Below are 21,034 nucleotides of genomic sequence, written 5' to 3'. Positions count from 1 at the left end.
CGTTTTAGTCAGAGAGGACTGTCATCTCGTCTGTCATGAAAACAAATGCCATTTACCTGCCTGCTAGTTAGGTAAGTTAACCTCTATATCGGAAAGTGACCCATTAGGCCTACCGCCGTCACTTAATATTCATTTAACCAATTAAATGGCGGATTCCTAAGGAAACGCAAGCACCCAGCCCATTTCGGTATCTTACTATATTTGTACCAAAAATAACATTGTAGCCTACCATGATTTGAAGAGCAGTAGCCTAAACAGTGTTGTAAGGCTGCAGTAGGCTACAAAACCACTTATTTACAGATCAGCTGGCTGACGCTGCTTTTGCCAGCTGTCCGTTACGCCAGGTCAAATGTTGTATCATTTTATCCAGACGAGAAAGATACGTTTAGATTCCCATGTGAACAGTTTAGGAAAAAAGTACCTATTTTGAAATTTGCTTTGCCATTTTTTCTACTGTCCCAGAGTTGTCCCAGACATCATTCTATTGTGTCCCGGAAGCATTTTTTATGGTCCCCGGGACGTCGGGACATCGTTAATTTCGAGCCCTGTCAGGGGGTACGGTCCTGAGCAAGTCATGAAGTTGTTGAAACATTCAAATTGACCGTTCCCCTCTGGATGATAACTGGTGGTTCTACTCTTTGTTATACCGTAGATTAGAGGTGTCACGATTTACCGGTGTTATGATCACCGCAATGATAAAATAAGAAAATGTGAATATCATATAAATAATGTATAAACGCTATTATCATATGACACAATCGTTTTTAAATAAATAGGCTTTTTGTGCGTGTTGTTTCTCTCATGCGCTCACTCCATTTCTCTCTCTCTCCCTCCCTCCTAAAAGTCACACACACAACTGTGTGATCACCATAGCGACGTTTGTTGTCATTTTTTCCTGCGACGCTCCGGTACGCCTGCTAACTTACTAGCGTCGCGAGTAGCAATATGGATAATCTTTACAACTTTTTCCCCCAGCCAAAACAGCGTTTTCTCCCGTATGGGAATATTTTGGGCTCAGAAAGGACGGCAATCTGGTACAGGAAGCCCCGGTATGCAGAGAGTGCAGTGTGAAGTGATAGCCAAAGGTGGAAATACCACAAACCTGGCTTCTCACCTAAGAATTCATCACCCAAATCATTTTGTTACCGTGGAGAGGGTAGGCAGATAACATTAGTTATAGGTTTAGCATAAGATGATGTCATAAGTTGAGTGCTATAGCCCTATAGAGTGCTATAGTGTTTCTCAAAGTGTGGTCCGGGGACCACTAGTGGTCCGCAAGCTATCCCAAGTGGCCCGCGAGCAGACGTGGTAAATATAGATGAGTTGTTTGCAATATTGAACCAACTTGTATGTGAATCCAAACAGTTCTGCAACACTGCCTATGTAAGCTACGCCAGTTAAATCATATGAATCCTCTTACACAATAAGCAAGGTGTAAAGACAATACCCAAGGTGGTTCAGTGAGTAGGCCTATTGTGTAATGTTGAAGGATCTACTGTTTTGTTTTTGCTAGGTGGCCCGTGATTTTTTTTTATTGCTTAAGTGGTCCTTGGTCGGAAAACGGCTGAGAAACACTGCTATAGCCTACAGTACCTGTCTAACATATCTGGTAAGGCCGTTAGCGTAGAAGATGAAGGAATGAATAAATGATTTGTGGCAGTGTCATCATGATGAACAGAAGAGTAGCACAGACTGATTATTGTTCGTTAGCACTAGCACTGCCGTTAAACTTTTGGGTGGCTGGCACAGTGATACAATGTAACAGCAGATGCGAGACATTTTTTAAACGAGTCTCCCCCCTTATGGTGGTATGGTAGCCAAATTACATGTGGGTGTATCGGACAATCTGATACTCCTCTAGGCTTAATTGACAGGTCAGAATGGTCTATTAAAACCCTATTTAAACCTAGATTTACTATAGTTTAGGCCTAAACTAGGATTATTTTAGAAGCCACATTGGTGCAAACCAGATAATAAAAGTGACCAGTAATGTGAAAATAGCCTTATATTTACATTGACATCTTTTTATATTTTTTTCTGGTGATTAGGCAGCATCCAGGAAACGTGGTCAAGTAAAAGATGCAGAAAGACAGCTGAGCATGTTTAAAACTTTGAGCAGAAAAAGGAAGGCAGATGAGGCAGTAGAGCATGAGGCAGAAGCCATCACAGATGCACTGACTTATTTTATTGCTAAAGATATGATGCCTTTTAGAATGGTGGAGAGGGCAGGATTTTGTGCGTTTGTTAAAACGCTGGCTCCAAAATATAAAATTCCTCGGAGACAGTTTTTTTTTTAGAGAAAGCGATTCCGAAGCTCTACCTAAAGACCAAGGTTGGTGTCATGAAGGGGAACATCTTGCATTTACCACTGATCTTTGGACGAGAGTGACAGAGAGCTTAAAGAAGCCTTGTGCAACAATTTTAGCAAAAATGACCTTAATTATGCAGGTTGAGAGTCGTTCTGATGGTTCTACAACACTTTTTGGGTCATTTGGTGGGTGCTTCGTCTCCCCCTAGTGCTTCTCCGCGGAAAAAAAGAATATGCAACTTTCTAGTCTCGGACCAAAGAAATCCGGATGTGACTCGGCGGAAGGACTCGAAAATGTAGTCAGATTGTAGTTTCTAAGAAGACTGCAAAACGGACTCCGACTTGGCTTTGTTGCTGTTGAAATTGTAAGTAGCCTACCCTTGGGTGAACTTTGTTTTTGTAATGTGGTTTGATAGTCTCTTGGACAATGTGTTTGCTCAACCGTTTTATTGTGAGCCCTGTATGTGTTTAGCTTGGTTTCTTGATGGCTAGCTCGCTAGCTAGTGGGGGTTTAGCGTAGCAGTCACTTGCTACCGAAGCTGCAGGGGGAGCTATGTCGTGAAAAATGCTTGCATAGGGCATAGGGCTTCTTTAACAACACATTTCATAACAACTGGATGGGAGCTGAAATCAGCCTGCTTCGAAACCGCATTCCTCCCCCTCGACCACACCAGTGAGAACATCAAAATGACATTTAACAATCTGTTAGGAGTGGGGCATCAGCAAGAACGCAGTGGTGAGTGTGACAAAAGACAACGCTGCAAACATGAAAGCTGCATTCCAAACTGAAACGGTTTGGATCAGCTGCTTTGGCCACAATTTGAATCTAGCTACAGGGAAATCTTTAAAAATTGACAGGGTGGATGCAGCAATAAAGGCGTGCAGGAGTGTTTATCAGGGCTTCAACCACTCCTGGAAGTGAAGAAGGGAGCTAGCAAAGATCCAAAAGGAGATGAACATCCCACAACATGCTCTTGTCCAAGACGTATTGACCAGGTGGGGGTCTTTACGGGTAGGTGGTCATCCCTGTCGCCAAAACCACAGAAATCTGGAAATACAGGAATCAGTCCCTTGCAGGACTTTCAGGTCTCTTTTGGTTCGACCAGGGATGGTGACCACTGTACAAGATTCTGCCACCCAAGAGTCTTGGATAGGTGCACTCGAGGCTTGCATGTTGGCTATGGCAATCGGCAGGGGGGCATCCAGGCCATGTGACACAGATCGCGTTAGTGGGGCTTGTGGGAAGCCTAAAAAGGGCATCGGCATTGCGATTAGCTGTCCCAGGACGATATTTGATGTTGTAATTAAAGAGGGCAAGCTGAGAAATCCAGCACAGTTCCAGAGCACCCATTTTTGCTGACAGCAGGTATTTGAGGGGATTGTTGTCAATGTACACGGTGAACTTGCCCAGGAGATACACACAATTTTTTTCCGTGATTGCCCACTTGACTGCAAAAAGTTTGAGTTTCATGGCACTATAATTTGACATGTTCCTCTCACTTGGCCGCAAACCCCGGCTATCAAAGGCTATTGGTCGCCGTAACCCATTCTTCTCCTGTGACAGAACTTCCTCCAATCCTGCATGGCTTGCATCCGTCTCTAAGGTAAAGGGTCCACTGAAATCGGCATAACCGAGGACTGGCACTTGAACAAGCCATCCTTTTAAGGCTCTGAATTCAGAAAAAGTTCTGAAGGCAAACCTAAACCTGACTACATCCAATGTTAACTATCCAATATTCAGATGTCTGTAATTGAAATGTTTACCCTATTCACCCGTTCTATGTTGCCTATGGAGGCCAGTTTTAGACTATGCTAAAAATGCTAATTAGCAGGTTTAAAACTCAAAAATCAGCTAAGTGAATATGATATTCAGAATCAGTACCCAAAAATTAGGTAAAATAACCTCTTTACCAGCATTTTCTCACATTTGACCCTGAAGTGATAGTAGTCCGAGTCTTAATTATACATTATATAATAATGATGATGTCATTTGGGTTTTTTGTCCGTTGCCTCAGGGCAACAGTATGCAGTTAGACCACTTTTGTTAAGTGTGAAAATGGATTGTGAAAATTTGAAGACAAAAAAATCTTGTTCCTTAGACTCTATACTAGCAAAATATGCAAAAAAAAAAAAAATTTTTTTAACAAGAAAATCCAGCGGGATTCCACAAGACACCGTACTATGATGGAAAGGCTTGAAGGGCAAAATGCATAAAATTCAATAAAAAAATCCATTAGAGATGCACACAATATTTGGCAATCCTCTTATCAGATAATAAGTACCAGCTTACCATGAGCTGAGGGTAAGATGCAAACTTCTGTCCCATAAGAGCAGCATTCCCACCAACATAGAGCTAAAAAGACAAAAATAATCAGGCATGTACCATAAATCTGACAAAGATGTTATCACCATATCAGTCACACATGGGTACACAGACGTCTTAACCAGCTGCACATTTACCTTCTCATTTATATCAAACAGACCCTAGTGGACCCTTGTGTACACAGAAAGTATACACTATGATCTCCTCTGATGCTAAGACCAGTCTGGACATGTCACATTCCAAGGATCCAGTCATCAAGATCTCTGCCCCAACAGAAAAAACAGGGAGGAAGTGGAATCCACAGGAAGCAGTTAAGACTGAAGGGATATTGTTGGACAGGTGCAGAAGATTTTGTCTTCGTACCAGTTCAAAAGCATGGAGTAAGTCTACAGCACAGGAGAAGAGACAGATGGTAACCAGCTTTGATTGCGAACAAGAAGAGCAAACTAGACGTTCAACAGCTGTGTCTCAAGCGAAACAAGGATAAATAATGGATGAACTGGCATGGTGTTAAGAGGAGGATCAGCTGGAAAGAGCTATGGGCTATGGATGTTAACCACATTGCATTAAATTCATGTAGGAGCCACTTATGATGTTCTTCTTACTGGACTTACTCGAACCTCAGTCAATGGGTTGGTGAAAAAGGAAACTGAAAGTTATGTATGGGTCATGGCTCTTTAATGCATATTCTATCTAGTTACAAAACTAGCCTGAACCAGGGCCGCTACCCCTGGAGACGAATGCAAACAATAAGATGGGGCAAAGTATGGGATTGAACTCTCCTGATGGATGTCAGAAGGTAACTGCGAGTGTATTGTTGAGACTGTTCTGTTCTTATACAGGACATGGTTTTGAATTCGGAATGTGAGTGCATTGTCTACTCTATTTACCTAACTATTCCATTTGAAGAAATGGAGGAGAACTAATAGCAGAAGTAAGGGAACGTGGCTGGCAAACACACACAAGACCAGTGGAGATAGGTGCTAGAAGCTTTGGAGTAGTCACCCCCAACGCTTCTGAAATCTTGTTGCAGTGTCGCTATTTCTGAAGTGGTATGTAGCCACTGCCACATATACAAGGGCTCATAAATTAATTAAATAGTAAATGAATGCATGTATCTAAATAAAGAAAAAATATAAGTTATTCCTGGCCAGGTTATGTTCTGTTTTGTATGCATACGAGAGTAAGGAAAGAAATTTCACTTAAATAGAGATTCACTTTTCACTCATTTTTCCTTACTGACTGCACGTCTGTCTCTCTGAAGCGCAGCTTGCACAGGTAAATCAGCTGACCGAATTCCGTCATAGGGCAGAGAAATTTAAACTAGGAACATGGTGTCGGAGGGAGACAAAGGAGGAATTAAATGGCTTCACCATGGTGATCAGAATTGCTCGACGGTGGATATTTGTTTGTTTTTTCGGGTCGGACTAATGGACTAAATCGCTTTGGAATACCACCTGGAAACGGATCGTGGGTGAGATGTGACTTTTTTTATTTTTGTTTATTGCCGGGTGTCATTGCTGCCATAACGATTAAGCTGTGGTTGGACATTTGGAAAACTTAAGGACTTATTTTTTTGTTTGTTGGAATATCTTTCCTGGGATTTGGATTACTGTTTACTGTTTTTGTATCATATAAGATCAAAGACTGAGTTACAGTAAACGAACAGAATTAACACACAGACTTTACGGGGAATACAAACAGACAGAGATTAATATGCGGCCTGCTCTATATGAAGGCCCTTTTTTGTTTCTTCTTCTCTCTTTCTTACGCTATCTAGTAAATAAATAACACAATTAGTAGTACAAACGGTGTCGTTGAACTTTATAATTCGTTGTAATACATTGAATTGTTACAGGTAGTTAATGGCACCTGCCATTTTGTGTGGTTATGTTGCTAATTGGATCATAAACTGCCACAGAGACGGAGATGATTGACTGAAGAATTTGTTGGGATTTGTTGGTGCCCACATTAAGGGCTTGCAATTTGTTTAGTTATGTTCCTGATCGGATCAAAGACGGCCATAGCAACAAAGAAGAATGATAGAACAATCTGTTGTAGAGAACTTATTATGAGTGTGCAGGGGGTGGGTCTGGGACGCCACACACTGCTGTTAAGCCTAATTGGCTTAATTCCTCTTCCTCCTCTAAAAACCCTGAGCATTTTTGCCCTACACATATTAAAGCACCCCAGATAATTTGAACATACATATATAAGCTTAGGTAGAATATTATATGCTCGCTTGAGGTGGTTTTTGCCTTTTGCAAAAAACTTTGTGTCTTTCTCAGGAGGGATAACGATGACCAGGGACAGAATAGTGCCAAGAAGATCACTATCAGTACATATCAAATCAGAAATCTACAACTTGCATGTCACCACCTGAATTGTTATGCAAAAGTTGCCAATCATAGGTTAACTCCTTACAAACAGTGCCGTGCGAAGTCTGCTCTGAGGAGGTGGAGGATTCTCATATCTCATTATTCCCTTACATTTTCCTAAACGGTTACCGATAGCCTGATATCAGACTAGGTTAGCAATGTCAGATAGGCTACCTCTTCCTCCATATGATATAATAACATTACATAACATTTTTTGATAATAACAAGTGATTGGAAGCAGCCTATCTTGCTGCTGGTGATGGAAGCATATGGAAGCCTGTTCCTACATTGTCACATTGCTACTTAAGTGAGCTATGTCAAGTAGCTACTTACCCTAAGTGAAATACCGTAAAACTTGAAATAATAGGTTTGGGTTAAAGGCTGGTCTCCAATAGAGGCCTGGTCTGTTTTTTTTCTAAAATCCGTCAGATCGTCCGTTTAAAGCCCAATTCACACCAAAGATTTGCAATGACACGAAACCGTTGCAGAAAGGAGTTGCAGCAGTGTGAATTAGATGTTGCACGTTGTTGCAAGCCGTCGCAAAGCATTCACCATGTCTAGTCACAGCTGCAACATGATATAGGCTAGGTTGCTAGTGACAAAATATGAGCTTTCAGTGTGATACGATCCCTTTGTAAATTACGTTTGATTAAAACGTATTTCATCTTTTCTGGCTATCCCCGCTATTTGGATCTTACTGTATCTCACTCAGTGAACATCTCAACACTAATTGTCATCAGATAGCCTAGTCATATAGGTAGACATTCAGTGTGTTTGAAATAATTAATGCGATAATATTTTCCATCTCTGCAGAGGAAAAGTTTTGTGTAAAGGGAATTAAAGGCCTGTCTCATATAGACGCCTGTCTCTAATACTAGCCGGTGCACTTTGGCGATTTGGGAAAATAAAAGCCCGGGCTATTATTTGGAGTTTTACAGTACACATATCAATATTATCGGCTTTGCTTCGTAAACTTCTGAAGAATGGAATGGTTTTGAAACAATAGTAAGGTTGCCTTTTTTTTATGCCTTTTCTCACCTCATAACGACCCAATTGATTTAACATAGTATTATCATATGGTCATTGAGCACAGGTCATAAACAACTTTGACACAAACATGCTGTACATTTTATTATCTGCATAAAGTGTTAAAATGCATTTAGTTGCAACCTATATGCCTATAGAGCTCAACAGTCACCGGCCATCTCCGTGAGGGCTCAGCTTCCAAAAGTAAGCTTCCCATTCATTTCTCCAATCAATGTCTGGAAAAGTTTGTAAATAAAGAGTTTTAGGCTTTGCCTTAGTCTAGTGAAGTGAAGGTGAGGCCAAAACGTCAACCTTAAAACTTAAAACGTGTGGAAACATTTTAGTGAAATAAAGCAACTAAACAGGTTGAATTCAGACTCCGCAAAGAAGAGTCATCTGACGGCACGATGATGATGCATGAGCATCTCAAACCCAAGTACCCTAGAGCTGTGATCTAATGATAACTCTAGATGGGTACATTTTAGCGAGTAACTTTTTCAATGATTGATTGCTTTGTGCCAACTGGCTATAATGTTACTGTATATTGTGCTGTTTATGTTAGTTTACCTGTCAAAAAAAGATTAGTTTGTGAATGCTATCATATTGCAAAAGAACAGTGAATTACAGAACTAGCCTTATTCTTCCTATCTTTTGTCCATGTTAATAATGTTACAAGTGTTTTTCTGCAGTGGCCAAGTGTGATAAATAGGGTTGGGTATCGTTTGGGTTTTATCCGATACCGGTGCTAAATCGATACTTTTAAAACGGTGCCAGTGCCAAAATGGTGCCTAAACCGGTACTTTGTTTTTACAATAAATTGCTATAAAGCATGAATTGCTTTTTTTTATTGATAAGACAAATTTGAACATGAAATTGAAATATTCAATTTACTATCAATATCTCATTGCTCCTATGCATAATACATTTAAAATGTTAAAACAGCTTGCCATGGATGCACACACAAGTAAGCTCTGCTTTCAAGTTTACCCAGTGTAGGTAGTTTGCCATAAGGTATGTTAAAACCGCTTGCCATAGAACTGCCAGTCATGGACAACGCCATTTGCAAGCAAGCTATTCTAACAGGGACTACTTTCCAGTTAATTCAGTGTGTTCACAAATGCTTCAAGAAATTTCATGTCTTCCCCCATAACACGCAATAGTTTTGAACATGTTTGGCTATATGTCGGTGTTGAAGTGTTTAGATTCCCAGCGCTAGTAGGCATTTTAACAGCAACTATGGCTATGCGCTAATACCAGTCAGCTGAGTTTAATTAGCGATAACGTGCAGAGATGGTTCCGTAGCCTCTTTCACAGCTCAGTGACATCAGGTATGTAACCTACATATTTATGTTTTTGCCAGCTAACTTTTAACATGATCTTCATATTCATTGTGATGCTATATGGGCCTCATGCACATGAAAGATTAATATCATGCCATTATGTTGTTTAGAACACACCGTGAAATAAAGTTTTCACCTACAACTTTGTTGATAACATTTCAAATAATTGCCAGTTAGAACCGTGTTTCGGTGCCCAACCCTAGTGATAAAAGTAAACTATGGTGGCGTTCAATTTGTGATAATAATCCTAAAACCGCTTTCTGTTTTGATCTTTCTATTTTAGTAGTACAATACTCACAATACGTCAATGATTCGACCCAAAGGGCCAACCATCAAAAGCCGAGTTATGATAAAATGTCCAGATAAAATGTCCAGATTGTGCGTTTTCATGAGTTTTCGATCTTTATCTTTTTTTATATATATTTCAGTTCTATTCATTGAGAGTTCCTAAGAGTTCCTAAAATCACACATAATATTGCGTTTTTGGCACTCCACGTATGGGTACAAAAAACACAATATTGCGTTTTTGGCACTCAAAGTGTTAATATAGTCTTAGTCAGTGTTTCAGGACATTAGTGCAGTCTCGTCTTAGTCAATGAAAAAAGGTCGTTGACGAACATATTTTGTCTCGTCTTGTCTGACGAAATTAACACTAAGAAGTCCTGAGTGGCTGAAACATTGTACTTATTAAATCACACTGGGAGCAAAGAAGACCATCTTCACTTGTTTCCCCTTTGCATCTGTCAAGGAAATCCCGTACACACGGAAAGGCCTAGGGTAGCCTACATCAGATGGCCTAAAGATTAGGCCCTTCTACATAGCATTCAGTGATTTGCATGCAGTAATTTGAACACTGATCTTGATCTAGCCTACTTTGGCTATTTACAGTAAATGTAATTTATTGCCAAAACAGGACACAATGTAAATTAACTATAACAAACAATAAAGGACTTAATTACACACAAACTACTGTTTTACTGACTATAAAAATAACAATTATGTAGGAAGTTTAGAACCCAGAATTGACCTGCACACTACAAAAGTGCACCAAATTCAACACAAATGACTCAATACACTTGGAGGATGTCTGCCTCCTTTCTTTTCCAGATATTTTAGGATTTCACTGTGGTATCGTTTCAGTATCGAGATATTTATGGCAGGTATTGTATCGAGGGGGGGGGGGGCAGTGTTTGTAGCGTATCAGTGTTTGCATATTTAACATGTTTCATACAAGTGTTTCAACACTGCATTTCAGTCGTTGCTTTTACCTTACCGAAAGCCTACGCATGCCAGTTATGTATCCACCAGCTGCTTGCCTGCAGCCTACTTCCAAAACTCCAAAGCTGCTTGCTGCCAGATTTGGTTCCGAGGACACAAGTTGCCTATTGTGCATCAACAACACTCAATAACAGTTTATGTGATGTGTTAATCAATTAAATTCCCAACAATTTGACAACAGCTGGTTCCGGAATAGGCTATCCAACTAGCCCGCTTGCTTGCGAGACTCAGGCTGCGCAGATGGCACCCGCTTCCTGGGTTTTGGGTTGCCAGGTTTTAGCCTATGACAAAACGGTTGAAATTGAAAGTAAGTGATCGTGTATGTCTAGGGTGTATTTCATACACAATCTGGCAACCTGGGAGATGTCAGACTAACAGAAATAGTATCAAACGATATAGTATCACTATGATGCTTAATGATATGGTGAATAGAATTGATGTACAGTACGGGGGGAGCACTGTAAATAGGTCGGTGCCGGGGCAGCTGGAAGGTAAGTCACTTTAACTAGATTAGCATGGTTCTACACGCAGTTGTCGTCTAAATGCAGTGTTTTGTAGGCTATTAAAAGCATTTCATGTTCATCACTCAGTTGTGGTGTAGGCCTACTGTATGTCTTGAGTGATCGCTGTCCCTTTAAATGTCTGGGACTTTAAATTACGTTTTAACGCCATGCTGTTTTTGTTGATGGATAGCGCCATCTTTGATTTAGAGTTTTCCTAACGTTTTATTTAACGACACACACACTTGCGTGGTTAAAGTAAGGAATTGTTTTCACTTGTATTCTTGCAATTCCCACATAACATGAGATACTAGGCCTAGGTTACATAAAAAAAAAATGGTTAATAGGCTTTATGACTTTATAAGTTTATGACTAGATCGAACTTTGTTACTGATAGGCTCATACAGTCATACAGTAGGTGGAATAATTGTTATGTACGGTTTTGGATGATCACAGTCAGATGGCAGTGCCAGCATCAACTGAAAGCTTACACACCAATCAAGTCAACATTTGCGTGTTAAAACTTCCAGCTGAAGTAGATCTACTGCGAAAATAAGTAGCCTAGTACGAACTGAGAGAGTTGCCTCCCAATATTTTCTTAGCTGCTATAAGAGCTATAGGCTACATCTACCACTCCTTTGCTACATGATTAAATATTATCAGATGAGAGACAGAAGCACCGAACATTTGACCAGCAGCCCCATATGAGAAAACGCTTCTCTGGTTCCTCTGGTAGCCTGCAGTAGATGACGTATAAAAGAGTGATGTTTGCATCCCTGATAATCTGACCTCAGACACCCCGCCACCCCAAAAAAAAAATGTGTGGGTGGTTGTATTGGTGGGGCTTTTGACCCCAAAGTCTGCCATGACCGGGCCTCAGGTCAAAGAAGTTTGAGCTGATCTATGATACTGCGTGCATGTTTTACCACTACTTTTTCACAGATAGATTGAAGGGATGACCAGTCATTTCTATTGATAACTTTCATAACATTTTAAACTAGTTTCTCAATTTTTGATCTGCACTGGACAGATAAAGTGCCAAACCAGGCTGCCATTATGTATCTTATTGGACTTTCTAGCACTGCGTTATATAGAGCCGAAGTCACGCTCTTCTACTTCCAGTTCTTTCGAATTTTTTTTTGCATATTTCGCTAATATAGAGTCTAAGGAACAAGATTTTTTTGTCTTCAAATTTTCACAATCCATCTTTAGTGTTTTTTTTCCTAGGGTTAGGTTACGTTTTAAAATAAGTGATTATATCTAGTCTGAAAAGTGATTTTCACATTTTCTTCTAATTTTTTGACAATTAATTCCACCTTTTGCACACAAAATCCCCAGATAATGTAGAAAGGTTGTTGGTTCTAAAACAATATCCATAGTTTTCAAACTTACTGAGTCTGAACTGAGTGTCTGAAAAGTGTAAAAACACCTCCACCCTTGTTGCCTATGTCAAAAACGATTCTTAATGCTTTCCTTGACCTGCCATGTCATTCTATTGTCTACCTTAAGAGAAATTTGTCTTGATAATCTTATAATAGTACAGGCAACACAGTACACCACTAGGTGTCATAGGCATGGGTAGTTGAGTAACAGTAGGCAAAAATAACAAACAAAAGAATATAAGGTACAAACAAACAGACAAACCACGCATGGCCCTCTCACAGCCTGAACTAATACAAAAAACTAATAACTCAAGGGAAAACATTGCTCAAACACTAAACCATGTGCATTTGCTCTCTTTAAAAGCAACGGGTTATCCACAGCCAACAGGCCGGGCGTGCGAGAAGCAATGTTCTTCCAACAACTACAAACACCCATGCGCCAAAAATTTCAAACGGCATTGTTCTCCCAGAGAGGAAGCTACGTATATGATCACCACCCACGGCTGGGCGTGTGCGCCAGCGCTGCAGGTCAGCCTTTCCACATACACACCTAGCTTTAAAGTTCACTGTCCTGGTAGCATACTATACTGCCAAGGCCTGAAGGGGATGGGGAGAATATTTACTTCTGCTACACTGGCAGAGAACTCATGTGAAACATGACTGTGGGAGGTGGAAGGGGTTTGAATGCTGTCTGGCAGTATTATTAGTGGAACGTCTTAAGGGGGCCCTCTTCCCCATACAGCCTAATCTTTTAGTGTGTGCCAATTCCATCAAGACACTCCACAATGTCAAAAGAGCTTACATGTACATTATATTTAGCAGACACTTCTTGACCAAAGTCAGTTACATACTGTATGTCAGCTATATTACAAGGGATCACATTTTCCCCGGAGCAACTTGGGGTCAAGTGCCTTGCTCAAGGGCATAACAGTGAAAGCCGGGAATTGAACCGACAACTTTCAGGCTACTGCACTAGCCCAGCTCCTTAACCACTACACTACCACTGCCCACTAGAAATAGACTAGAGTGTCAGGTGGTAATCTGGGTAGTCTCAGGACCGCACACTGCAATCTCCCAGAATAACTAAATTTATTGAGTTAAAAACATAAGGCAATGTTTCGACCCACCAGGGTCTTCATCAGCCCTGATGAGGCGAAACGTTGCGTTATGCGTTATGATTGCAGTGTGCGGACAACTACTCTTCTTTCCTTGACAAGCTTTTTTTGTCCTGCACCTGGCCTCAGTGAGGTGGAAAAGGACTACAGTGTTAGGACCACCATGCCTACGATATGCCGCAGCCTCTTTTAAGTGTCTCCTAGCACTAGCATAGACAGAAGTCAGGTACTCTTGATGTTGCACCACCCAATCAGTCGGTGGACTGTCCCTGTGGTCACCTCCAGTATTTCCAAGTAGGTGGTCAACTGGTAACTGTGGCTTCTGACTGAACATCAGCTTGTATGGGGAGTACTGTGTGGACTGGTACACAGTGGTATTAAAGGCGAACAGCAGCTCAGGGAGCAACTGGGGCCATTTACGCTTCTTTTCAAGGGGTAAGGTCCTGAGCAAGTCATGAAGTGCCCTGTTGAAACGTTCACATTGACCATTCCACTCTGGAGGATAAGTGGTGGTTCTAGTCTTTGTTATGATGTAGGTGTCACACAGGTGCTTCAACAGCTCCCCCTCAAAGCTGCGCCCCTGATCAGAGTGGATTCTCCTTGGCACGCCATACAAATAGAATCATCTCTCAGTTAGAATCTTAGCTACGGTGGAAGCTCTCTGATCAAGGGTGAGAAAGGCCTGGGTAAACTTTGAGAAAACATTTGTGACTACCAGAACATTCGCTTGTCCTGAGCTAGCCCAATCCAAGAGAGTAAAGTCAATGGAGATTATCTACAAAGGCTTAGTGGCTAATATTTCCCAAAAAGGTTCTGGCTTGGGTTGTCTTGCTTTAGCAACCACACAGTGCTCACACTCAGAATACCCCTTTTGCACCTCATGCCACATCTGGGGCCAGTAGCACCTCTGTCATGTCAAATCTGTGGTCCTGTCCACCCCCAGATGGCCGTGGTTGTTGTGTAGGCTAGTGAGCACTTCGACTCGCAACACCTTTGGCAGTAAAAGCTGCAGCACTGGATCCCTGGAAGGAGGAGCCTGGATCGCTCGGTGCAAGGTCCCATCCATTTCCTGTATCTGGGACCACTGCTTTATCAACTGCGGACTTCCCTTGGTTCACTCCACTTGTCTTAACGGGTATGTGGTCGTCCCCGTCACCAAAACCACAGGTATCTGGAAATACAGGGAACAGTCCCTTGCAGGACTTTCAGGTCTCTTTTGGTTCGACCAGGGATGGTGTCCACCATACAAGATTCTGTCATCCAAGAGTCTTGGATGTTGGCATCAGATCAGCTCAAGATGTTGTAATATAGAGGGCAAGCTGAGAAACCCAGCAATGTTCCAGAGCGCCCAGTTTCGCTGACTGCAGGTATTGGAGGGGATTGTTGTCAGTGTACACTGTGAACGTGTTGCCCAGGAGATACCTGCCATTTTTTTTCGTGATTGCCCACTTGACTGCAAGGAGTTTGAGTTTCATGGCACTATAATTTGACATGTTCTTCTCACTTGGCCGCAAGCCCCGGCTAGCACCCGGCTATTGGTCGCTGTAACCCATCCTTCTCCTGTGACAGAACTGCCCCCAATCCTGCATGGCTTGCATCCGTCTCTAAGATAAAGGGACGACTGAAATCGGCATAACCTAGGACTGGCGCTTGAACAAGCCATTCTTTTAAGGCTCTGAATCCAGAAAAAGTTCTGAAGGCAAACCTGAACGTGACTACATTCAATGTTAACTATCCAATATTCAGATGTCTGTAATTGAAATGTATGCAATTAATGAGATATTGTTAAATTACATCCCTAAACATATATTTTCAGAAAACTTGTAATGCAAAAAAATATTGTCTCTACATAAATAATCAACTAGTAAAGTTTCATAAGAATATCAAGGGTAAATATTTTACCCTATAGAGTCACGAAGTGTGACGTAGCGTTTCCATGACGGCAGAATCACTGGATCTAAACAAACTTTCGAAGTGGCTTAAATAGCATTGAATGTAGACATGTGGCATCATTTCTAGCTAATAAATTGTTTTAAATGTAGGCTATAGCCATTTAAACGTGCTTTACCTGCTAGGCAGCAGCTTAGACATAACACGGATACCCTGGCAGGTGTAATAGTAAGAAACAAAATTCCAGTGGATATTTCACGTCTTCTCAAAGACTGGCGGCTGTTAAGAGTGACGTTTTGGTCATGGCTTCGGTACTCTATTCACCCGTTCTATGTTGCCTATGGAGGCCAGTTTCAGGCCGCAAATGCTAATTAGCAGGTTTAAAACTAAAAAATATGCTAAGTAAATATGATATTCAGAATCAGCACCCAAAAATTAGGCAGAATACCCTCTTTACCAGTGTTTTCTCACATTTGACCCCCAAGTCATAGTAGTCCCAGTCTTAATTATGCATTATATAAATGATGATGTCATCTAAGTGTGAAAATGGATCGTGAAAATTTGAAGACAAAAAAAATCTTGTTCCTTAGACTCTATTCACCCCTTGCAGACACGTGACTTAAGTCACGTGACGGCTCCATGCTGGACAGCAAATTACATTATGTCATAAAGATTATGATGAACTGAACACCATTACTATAACATCTTTGTAGTTCAATGAATTGCTGTTTGGGGTCTGATAGTCAAAGAAGATGCCAGTGGTGTTGTTAGATGAAATGGGTCATGATCGCAAATGTAAAGTTATTAAAACTGGTGGTAACAGCAAGCGGAGATAACGCTACGCTAGGGCTACTGTAATTAACATTATGGTAAATGAACACCCATAAGTATTTCTGGACTAAAATATTGCAAAGCGATTTGGTTACTTTATTTGTCTTGCTTTTTATCAGTTGTAACATAGTCAAAACGTTAAGAATGTCATATCAGAACATGAAATAATAACTAGCTGCCACGCTTTAGAAGCTAACTATTCTAGCTAACGGTATCGTAGCTCATAGTGCTAGGGCTAATGTAACTCGTCCAGTTTGTACGCTGCCCAGCTTAATAAACTTACTTCTTACATGTCTTAAGTTAAAGAATTGAAAGAAATAGGAAATTAAAAAAAAACTTGAACGGTATTATCTGTTTACATTCAGATCTTGCCAAAGACTTTGCCTAAGTGCTATCTGCCGTCCTGTTCAGAGTCTATGGTTGCTATAGCAACCGCTGCTGTGCTTTATACACTGAGGAGGTAAGCATGCAATTGTGGTTGAAATACTGCCGAAACACAAAGAAAACAAACCAAAATATATCTATGCAAGAACATGGGATGTTGTTGTATTCCAAACAATAAGCCAACAGTCGTGGAAGGGCATTACTACGGTTAAATCTCACTATAATCTCCTAGCTGTGCGATATGTCCCATTACAACCCATTGATTTGATTCGTGTTCTTGCCGTCCACTAGGCTATTTTGCTGTGGCGCGAACAAAACGTGACGTCACTTGCAAGGGGTGAATACTAGCAAAATATGCAAAAAAATTAATTTTTACAAGAAAATCCAGCGGAATTACACAAGACACTGTACTACGTCAAGAAAGTACTGTTGTGGCCCCAACTGTGGCGCAACTGGCTGGGGCACCTGCACTGTACGCCGGCGACCCAGGTTCGATTCCCGCCCCGTGGTCTTTTCCGGATCCCACCCCTGCTCTCTCTCCCACTCACTTCCTGTCACTCTCCACTGTCCTATATCATTAAAGGCATAAAAAACCCAAAAAATATACATAAAAAAAAAAAAGGAAAGTACTGTTGTTCGATAGACTGCAAAAGTTATGTTTTTGTGTGAATCCGTTCAGTGAACTACATCACACGTCTCGAACGATGTATGTCACCAACGTAGTGAAACGGTACAGCTAGCTATCATGCTAGTTAACGGTTACATCCTGCTACCAGCTTTGTCACTTAACAGTAGTTTATGTACACTCTATGGACGAATACAACTTACCTTATGTGTTTAATCCTCTATTTCATCGGCCAGGGAAGCCCAAGTAAGACCTGTTGCTGGTATGCTTGTACATTCCAGTAAGGCTGTGAATGGGCTAACGTCACTAGCGCGACTGATTGGTTTGTAGTCATTGGAATTACGAGCTTTCACAATGTTGTAATTCAATTGTTACGCAACAAATTGCAACATTCTTTACATGATAAATTGTCTTGAAAATTGACAAACATATGTGTAATTCTGTGGACTTCGGTTCTCTATAGAATGAGGTCATGAACTTTGTATTTATGAGGGTTTTTTTTTTTTTTTCAGAATAAAATTGCTTCTGTATAATGTTGGAATTTCCTAATTGTTTTCATTGTGAGACTGACATAAATTGTAGAAGATTTAATGTACCTCTTTTTTTCCTCCACTTTACCAGGGGTGACAATAAATGTGGAGGGTACAGTATGCTAATACTAGTAAAATACAAACAAAATGTGTCTTTTGCATCTGGCCTAGTCATTCCACCCACTTTGTAACAATCGAGTGAATCTAACAATCCATCTTGAAAGGCCAGTATGACTGTATGATAGGCCTATATCAAACTGCCTTATTTAGTTACCTGAGCACTAGGGTCCTCAGCAGCAGCCTGTGCAATACTAAGGAATACTTCCTTGTCTGTGAAGAAGCGCTCTGCTGCAGCACCCCTCTCCATAAAATGAAGAAAGGCTTCCATCAGGTCATTTTTGGACTGCAAAACCTCATGGTCAAAGCCTCTTCCAGGATCAAGAGTCAAAGCTTCAAGTAAACCCACACCTGACACCACCACGTCCACACAGGCATTCACTCTGAAAACATTAGAAACAGATGGAAGACACTTACCATTGCAACACACACATATTTCAATAAAGAGAGAAAGGTACCCAGTGACTTAAACCACATATTTACCCAACAGCAATCCTTTTCCACTGATGCGTAGGAGCAGTGATAAGAGCCTCCCACGCACTGGCAATGGCCTGTTCAAAAGTGGGTGTGTTGAGGTTGTCCTCCTCTACATTCAGGGTACTGGAGCCATTGGGGAATGGTAGAGAGAAGTACCACAGCTGACCTGGCAGGTTTGGATGAGTATGATAGAAATACCCCAAAGTGACCGCAAACACTGCTATAACTGTGGCCGTCTTCCACATGCTTCCACTCTATTCTGCAACAGTGACAAATGTAGACAGTATTGAACCTTAACGTTTAAAACGCCAATGCGTGCGTTCTGCTTTATTTTTAACAGTGACGGCCATTTCCCGTAAATAGACGTTTACTAAGCACATGTATGAACACATAATAACACACTAAATCCGTCTTTTAAATCTAAGACAAAATGTGCCTTGTTTTGTATTGACGTCAGCATATATTGCTACATGAAACCTATTAATTTACTTATGATTTGCAAGACGTACAAATAACAAAGCTCTAATGTTAGTGTGTATGTTGTTGTCGGAAGGGCTAGTGATGCAATACATGCATCGATAACCTAACAGCACGGTTAAGTTAGCTGACACAAGGCAACTTGAACATTAAACTGGTCAACGTTACCAAATATAGCCTTCGTCAAACCAGCGTGTCATGTGTGATCAGACGTTAGGTGTAATGGAATATATTGTTACCTGCTGTAGTTCTATGGAAAGACACCGTCAATATTGATATTTGCACGATGTTTTAATCACGCAATTACATTAGTTTAACATCACGTTATCATACCGTGTTAGTTAAAACTAGCTGCAAGTTGAAACATAGACCAGGTCTTCCTAGTACGTCACTGTCGTCGAGTATCATGACAAGTTTCTCGTCAGAATAAAAGTCACAGAAAAAGTCACGGTTGTCAAATATTCGTGATGTTTCGTTCATCCCGGACATCATGTCATGTAGGGCTGAAACGATTCATCGATTTACTCGAATAACTCGATTACAAAAATTACTCGAGGCAAAAACCCTGCCTCGAAGCCTCGTTAAATTCCTATGATGCGCACTATACGCACAGGGATCTGATTGTTCCACACGGACTGTTGTTCAGGAAGCACACCACTAGCGCGTGAATCGTGATACCAGAGAATGTCGTAGACTGACTCTGGCGATACATTCTGAATTTAGCTGGCGCGATTGCGGAGTCAAGATGTCCATAAATGGCAGAGAATGTCTAAAGTTTTCAAGTACAGTTTTGGGATCATTACATACTCAAAAAGGAAAAGAACGAGCATCTGAACCGAAAACATCCACTCCATGCTGTTTCACCAAGCGTCTATAATGTAGGCTATCTATCTATCTAGCTACGTAGCCTAAAGCCTACATTGATTTTGGCTGATTTTAATCACATACTATATTTGTAGCGATGTCGTGATATAATGTTTAGCTTTGATGTTTTTAAGTAGCCTAATAAACTTATTCACGTTCAATTGCAAGATAGTATGCCTAAAAAAGAACCCCTCACATGCATGCACCCTCATCTTCCCTCACGAACCGCACGCGTGCACACACACACACACAGGTTGCTAGGTTACCATAGCAAATAGGCTCACCCCAGAAATTATTTGTTAGTAGCCTTATGGTAGGCTATTTTTTAGTAATGGTGAAATAATTTGTTAGTAGCCTAATGCCAAATGCTGCAGGTGTAGAAATCTACATAAAACAGATATTTACTTTGATGTCAGGTCTAGATTACAGCATGAAACCTGTTGTGCATATTAATACATTAAATTGCTTCCCCTCTTCTCCCTCCCATTACTTAACAACATAATATGGACAGCTTTGTTCACCCAGCTAAGTAATGCACAAGAGGTTGCAATTTTACAGAGAACATTTTGAACATTATTTAATTGTTGGCACTGGCACTTATAAACACTAAATTGGTAAATTGCAATAAATGGGCTTAGTTTTGGAGCCAAATGTTGGAGTTAGAATAAATACCTCTGTGCCAATTGCTTGATCATTTTACAGCAATGTCATTTTCGTTATGCATTATTTGTTTTGGTCGTTTAAAAATGCAAAAATGTATCCGATTAATCGATCGATAAAGTGCTAGATTAATCGATTACAAAAAGAATCGATAGCTGCAGCCCTAATGTCATGTCAAATCAACTGGTGCCTCCCACTTGAGCCCTCATATTTTCTTTTTCCACTGATGTGTGTCTACACCTCAAGGGAAATTTCACAAAGTTATAGCTTACTTCCTAATTTTGAGAGTGATAGGACAGGAAAGTGGCTGTAAGCCACTATGGCAACTTCGGTTCCGACTGCTTATCTTAGTAAAATACTTCAGACCTAACTAGTGATGGGCAAATGAAGCTATGGTGAAGCACTAAACCACTTTGAACAGTTGATTCGAAAATGGGTTCATTACCCGAAGCTTCAGTAACAGCGACCTCTCCTGGTGAATTGCCAAGACTGCATCTAAATTATCCCGGCTAGTGGACAGGTAGCCTGA

At 40.9% G+C, this 21,034-nt stretch overlaps 1 protein-coding gene across 6 annotated transcripts in view; it reads right to left on the bottom strand.

The window, feature by feature from the left end:
- adpgk (ADP-dependent glucokinase) overlaps positions 1-19,411 on the bottom strand; it is a 37,650-nt gene extending 18,239 nt beyond the window's left edge. For 2 of the 6 annotated variants that reach the window (XM_048256488.1, XM_048256490.1), the window contains exons 1-4: positions 19,221-19,387; positions 18,511-18,763; positions 18,185-18,410; positions 4,599-4,661 (exon numbers count right to left, since the gene is read on the bottom strand). In XM_048256488.1, the coding sequence (XP_048112445.1) occupies positions 4,599-4,661; positions 18,185-18,410; positions 18,511-18,749 (528 nt within the window). In that variant the 5' untranslated portion in view covers positions 18,750-18,763; positions 19,221-19,387. Of the gene's footprint in view, positions 1-4,598; positions 4,662-4,768; positions 7,738-18,184; positions 18,411-18,510; positions 18,764-19,220 lie in introns of those variants that run through there. The other 4 variants (XM_048256489.1, XM_048256492.1, XM_048256494.1 and 1 more) reach the window with 4 other exon arrangements.
- Positions 19,412-21,034: the final 1,623 nt, after the last annotated feature.

This window comes from Alosa alosa, chromosome 11, assembly GCF_017589495.1.
Source record: "Alosa alosa isolate M-15738 ecotype Scorff River chromosome 11, AALO_Geno_1.1, whole genome shotgun sequence".
Taxonomy (NCBI): domain Eukaryota; kingdom Metazoa; phylum Chordata; class Actinopteri; order Clupeiformes; family Clupeidae; genus Alosa; species Alosa alosa.
This window is presented reverse-complemented; position numbering and strand designations above follow the sequence as displayed.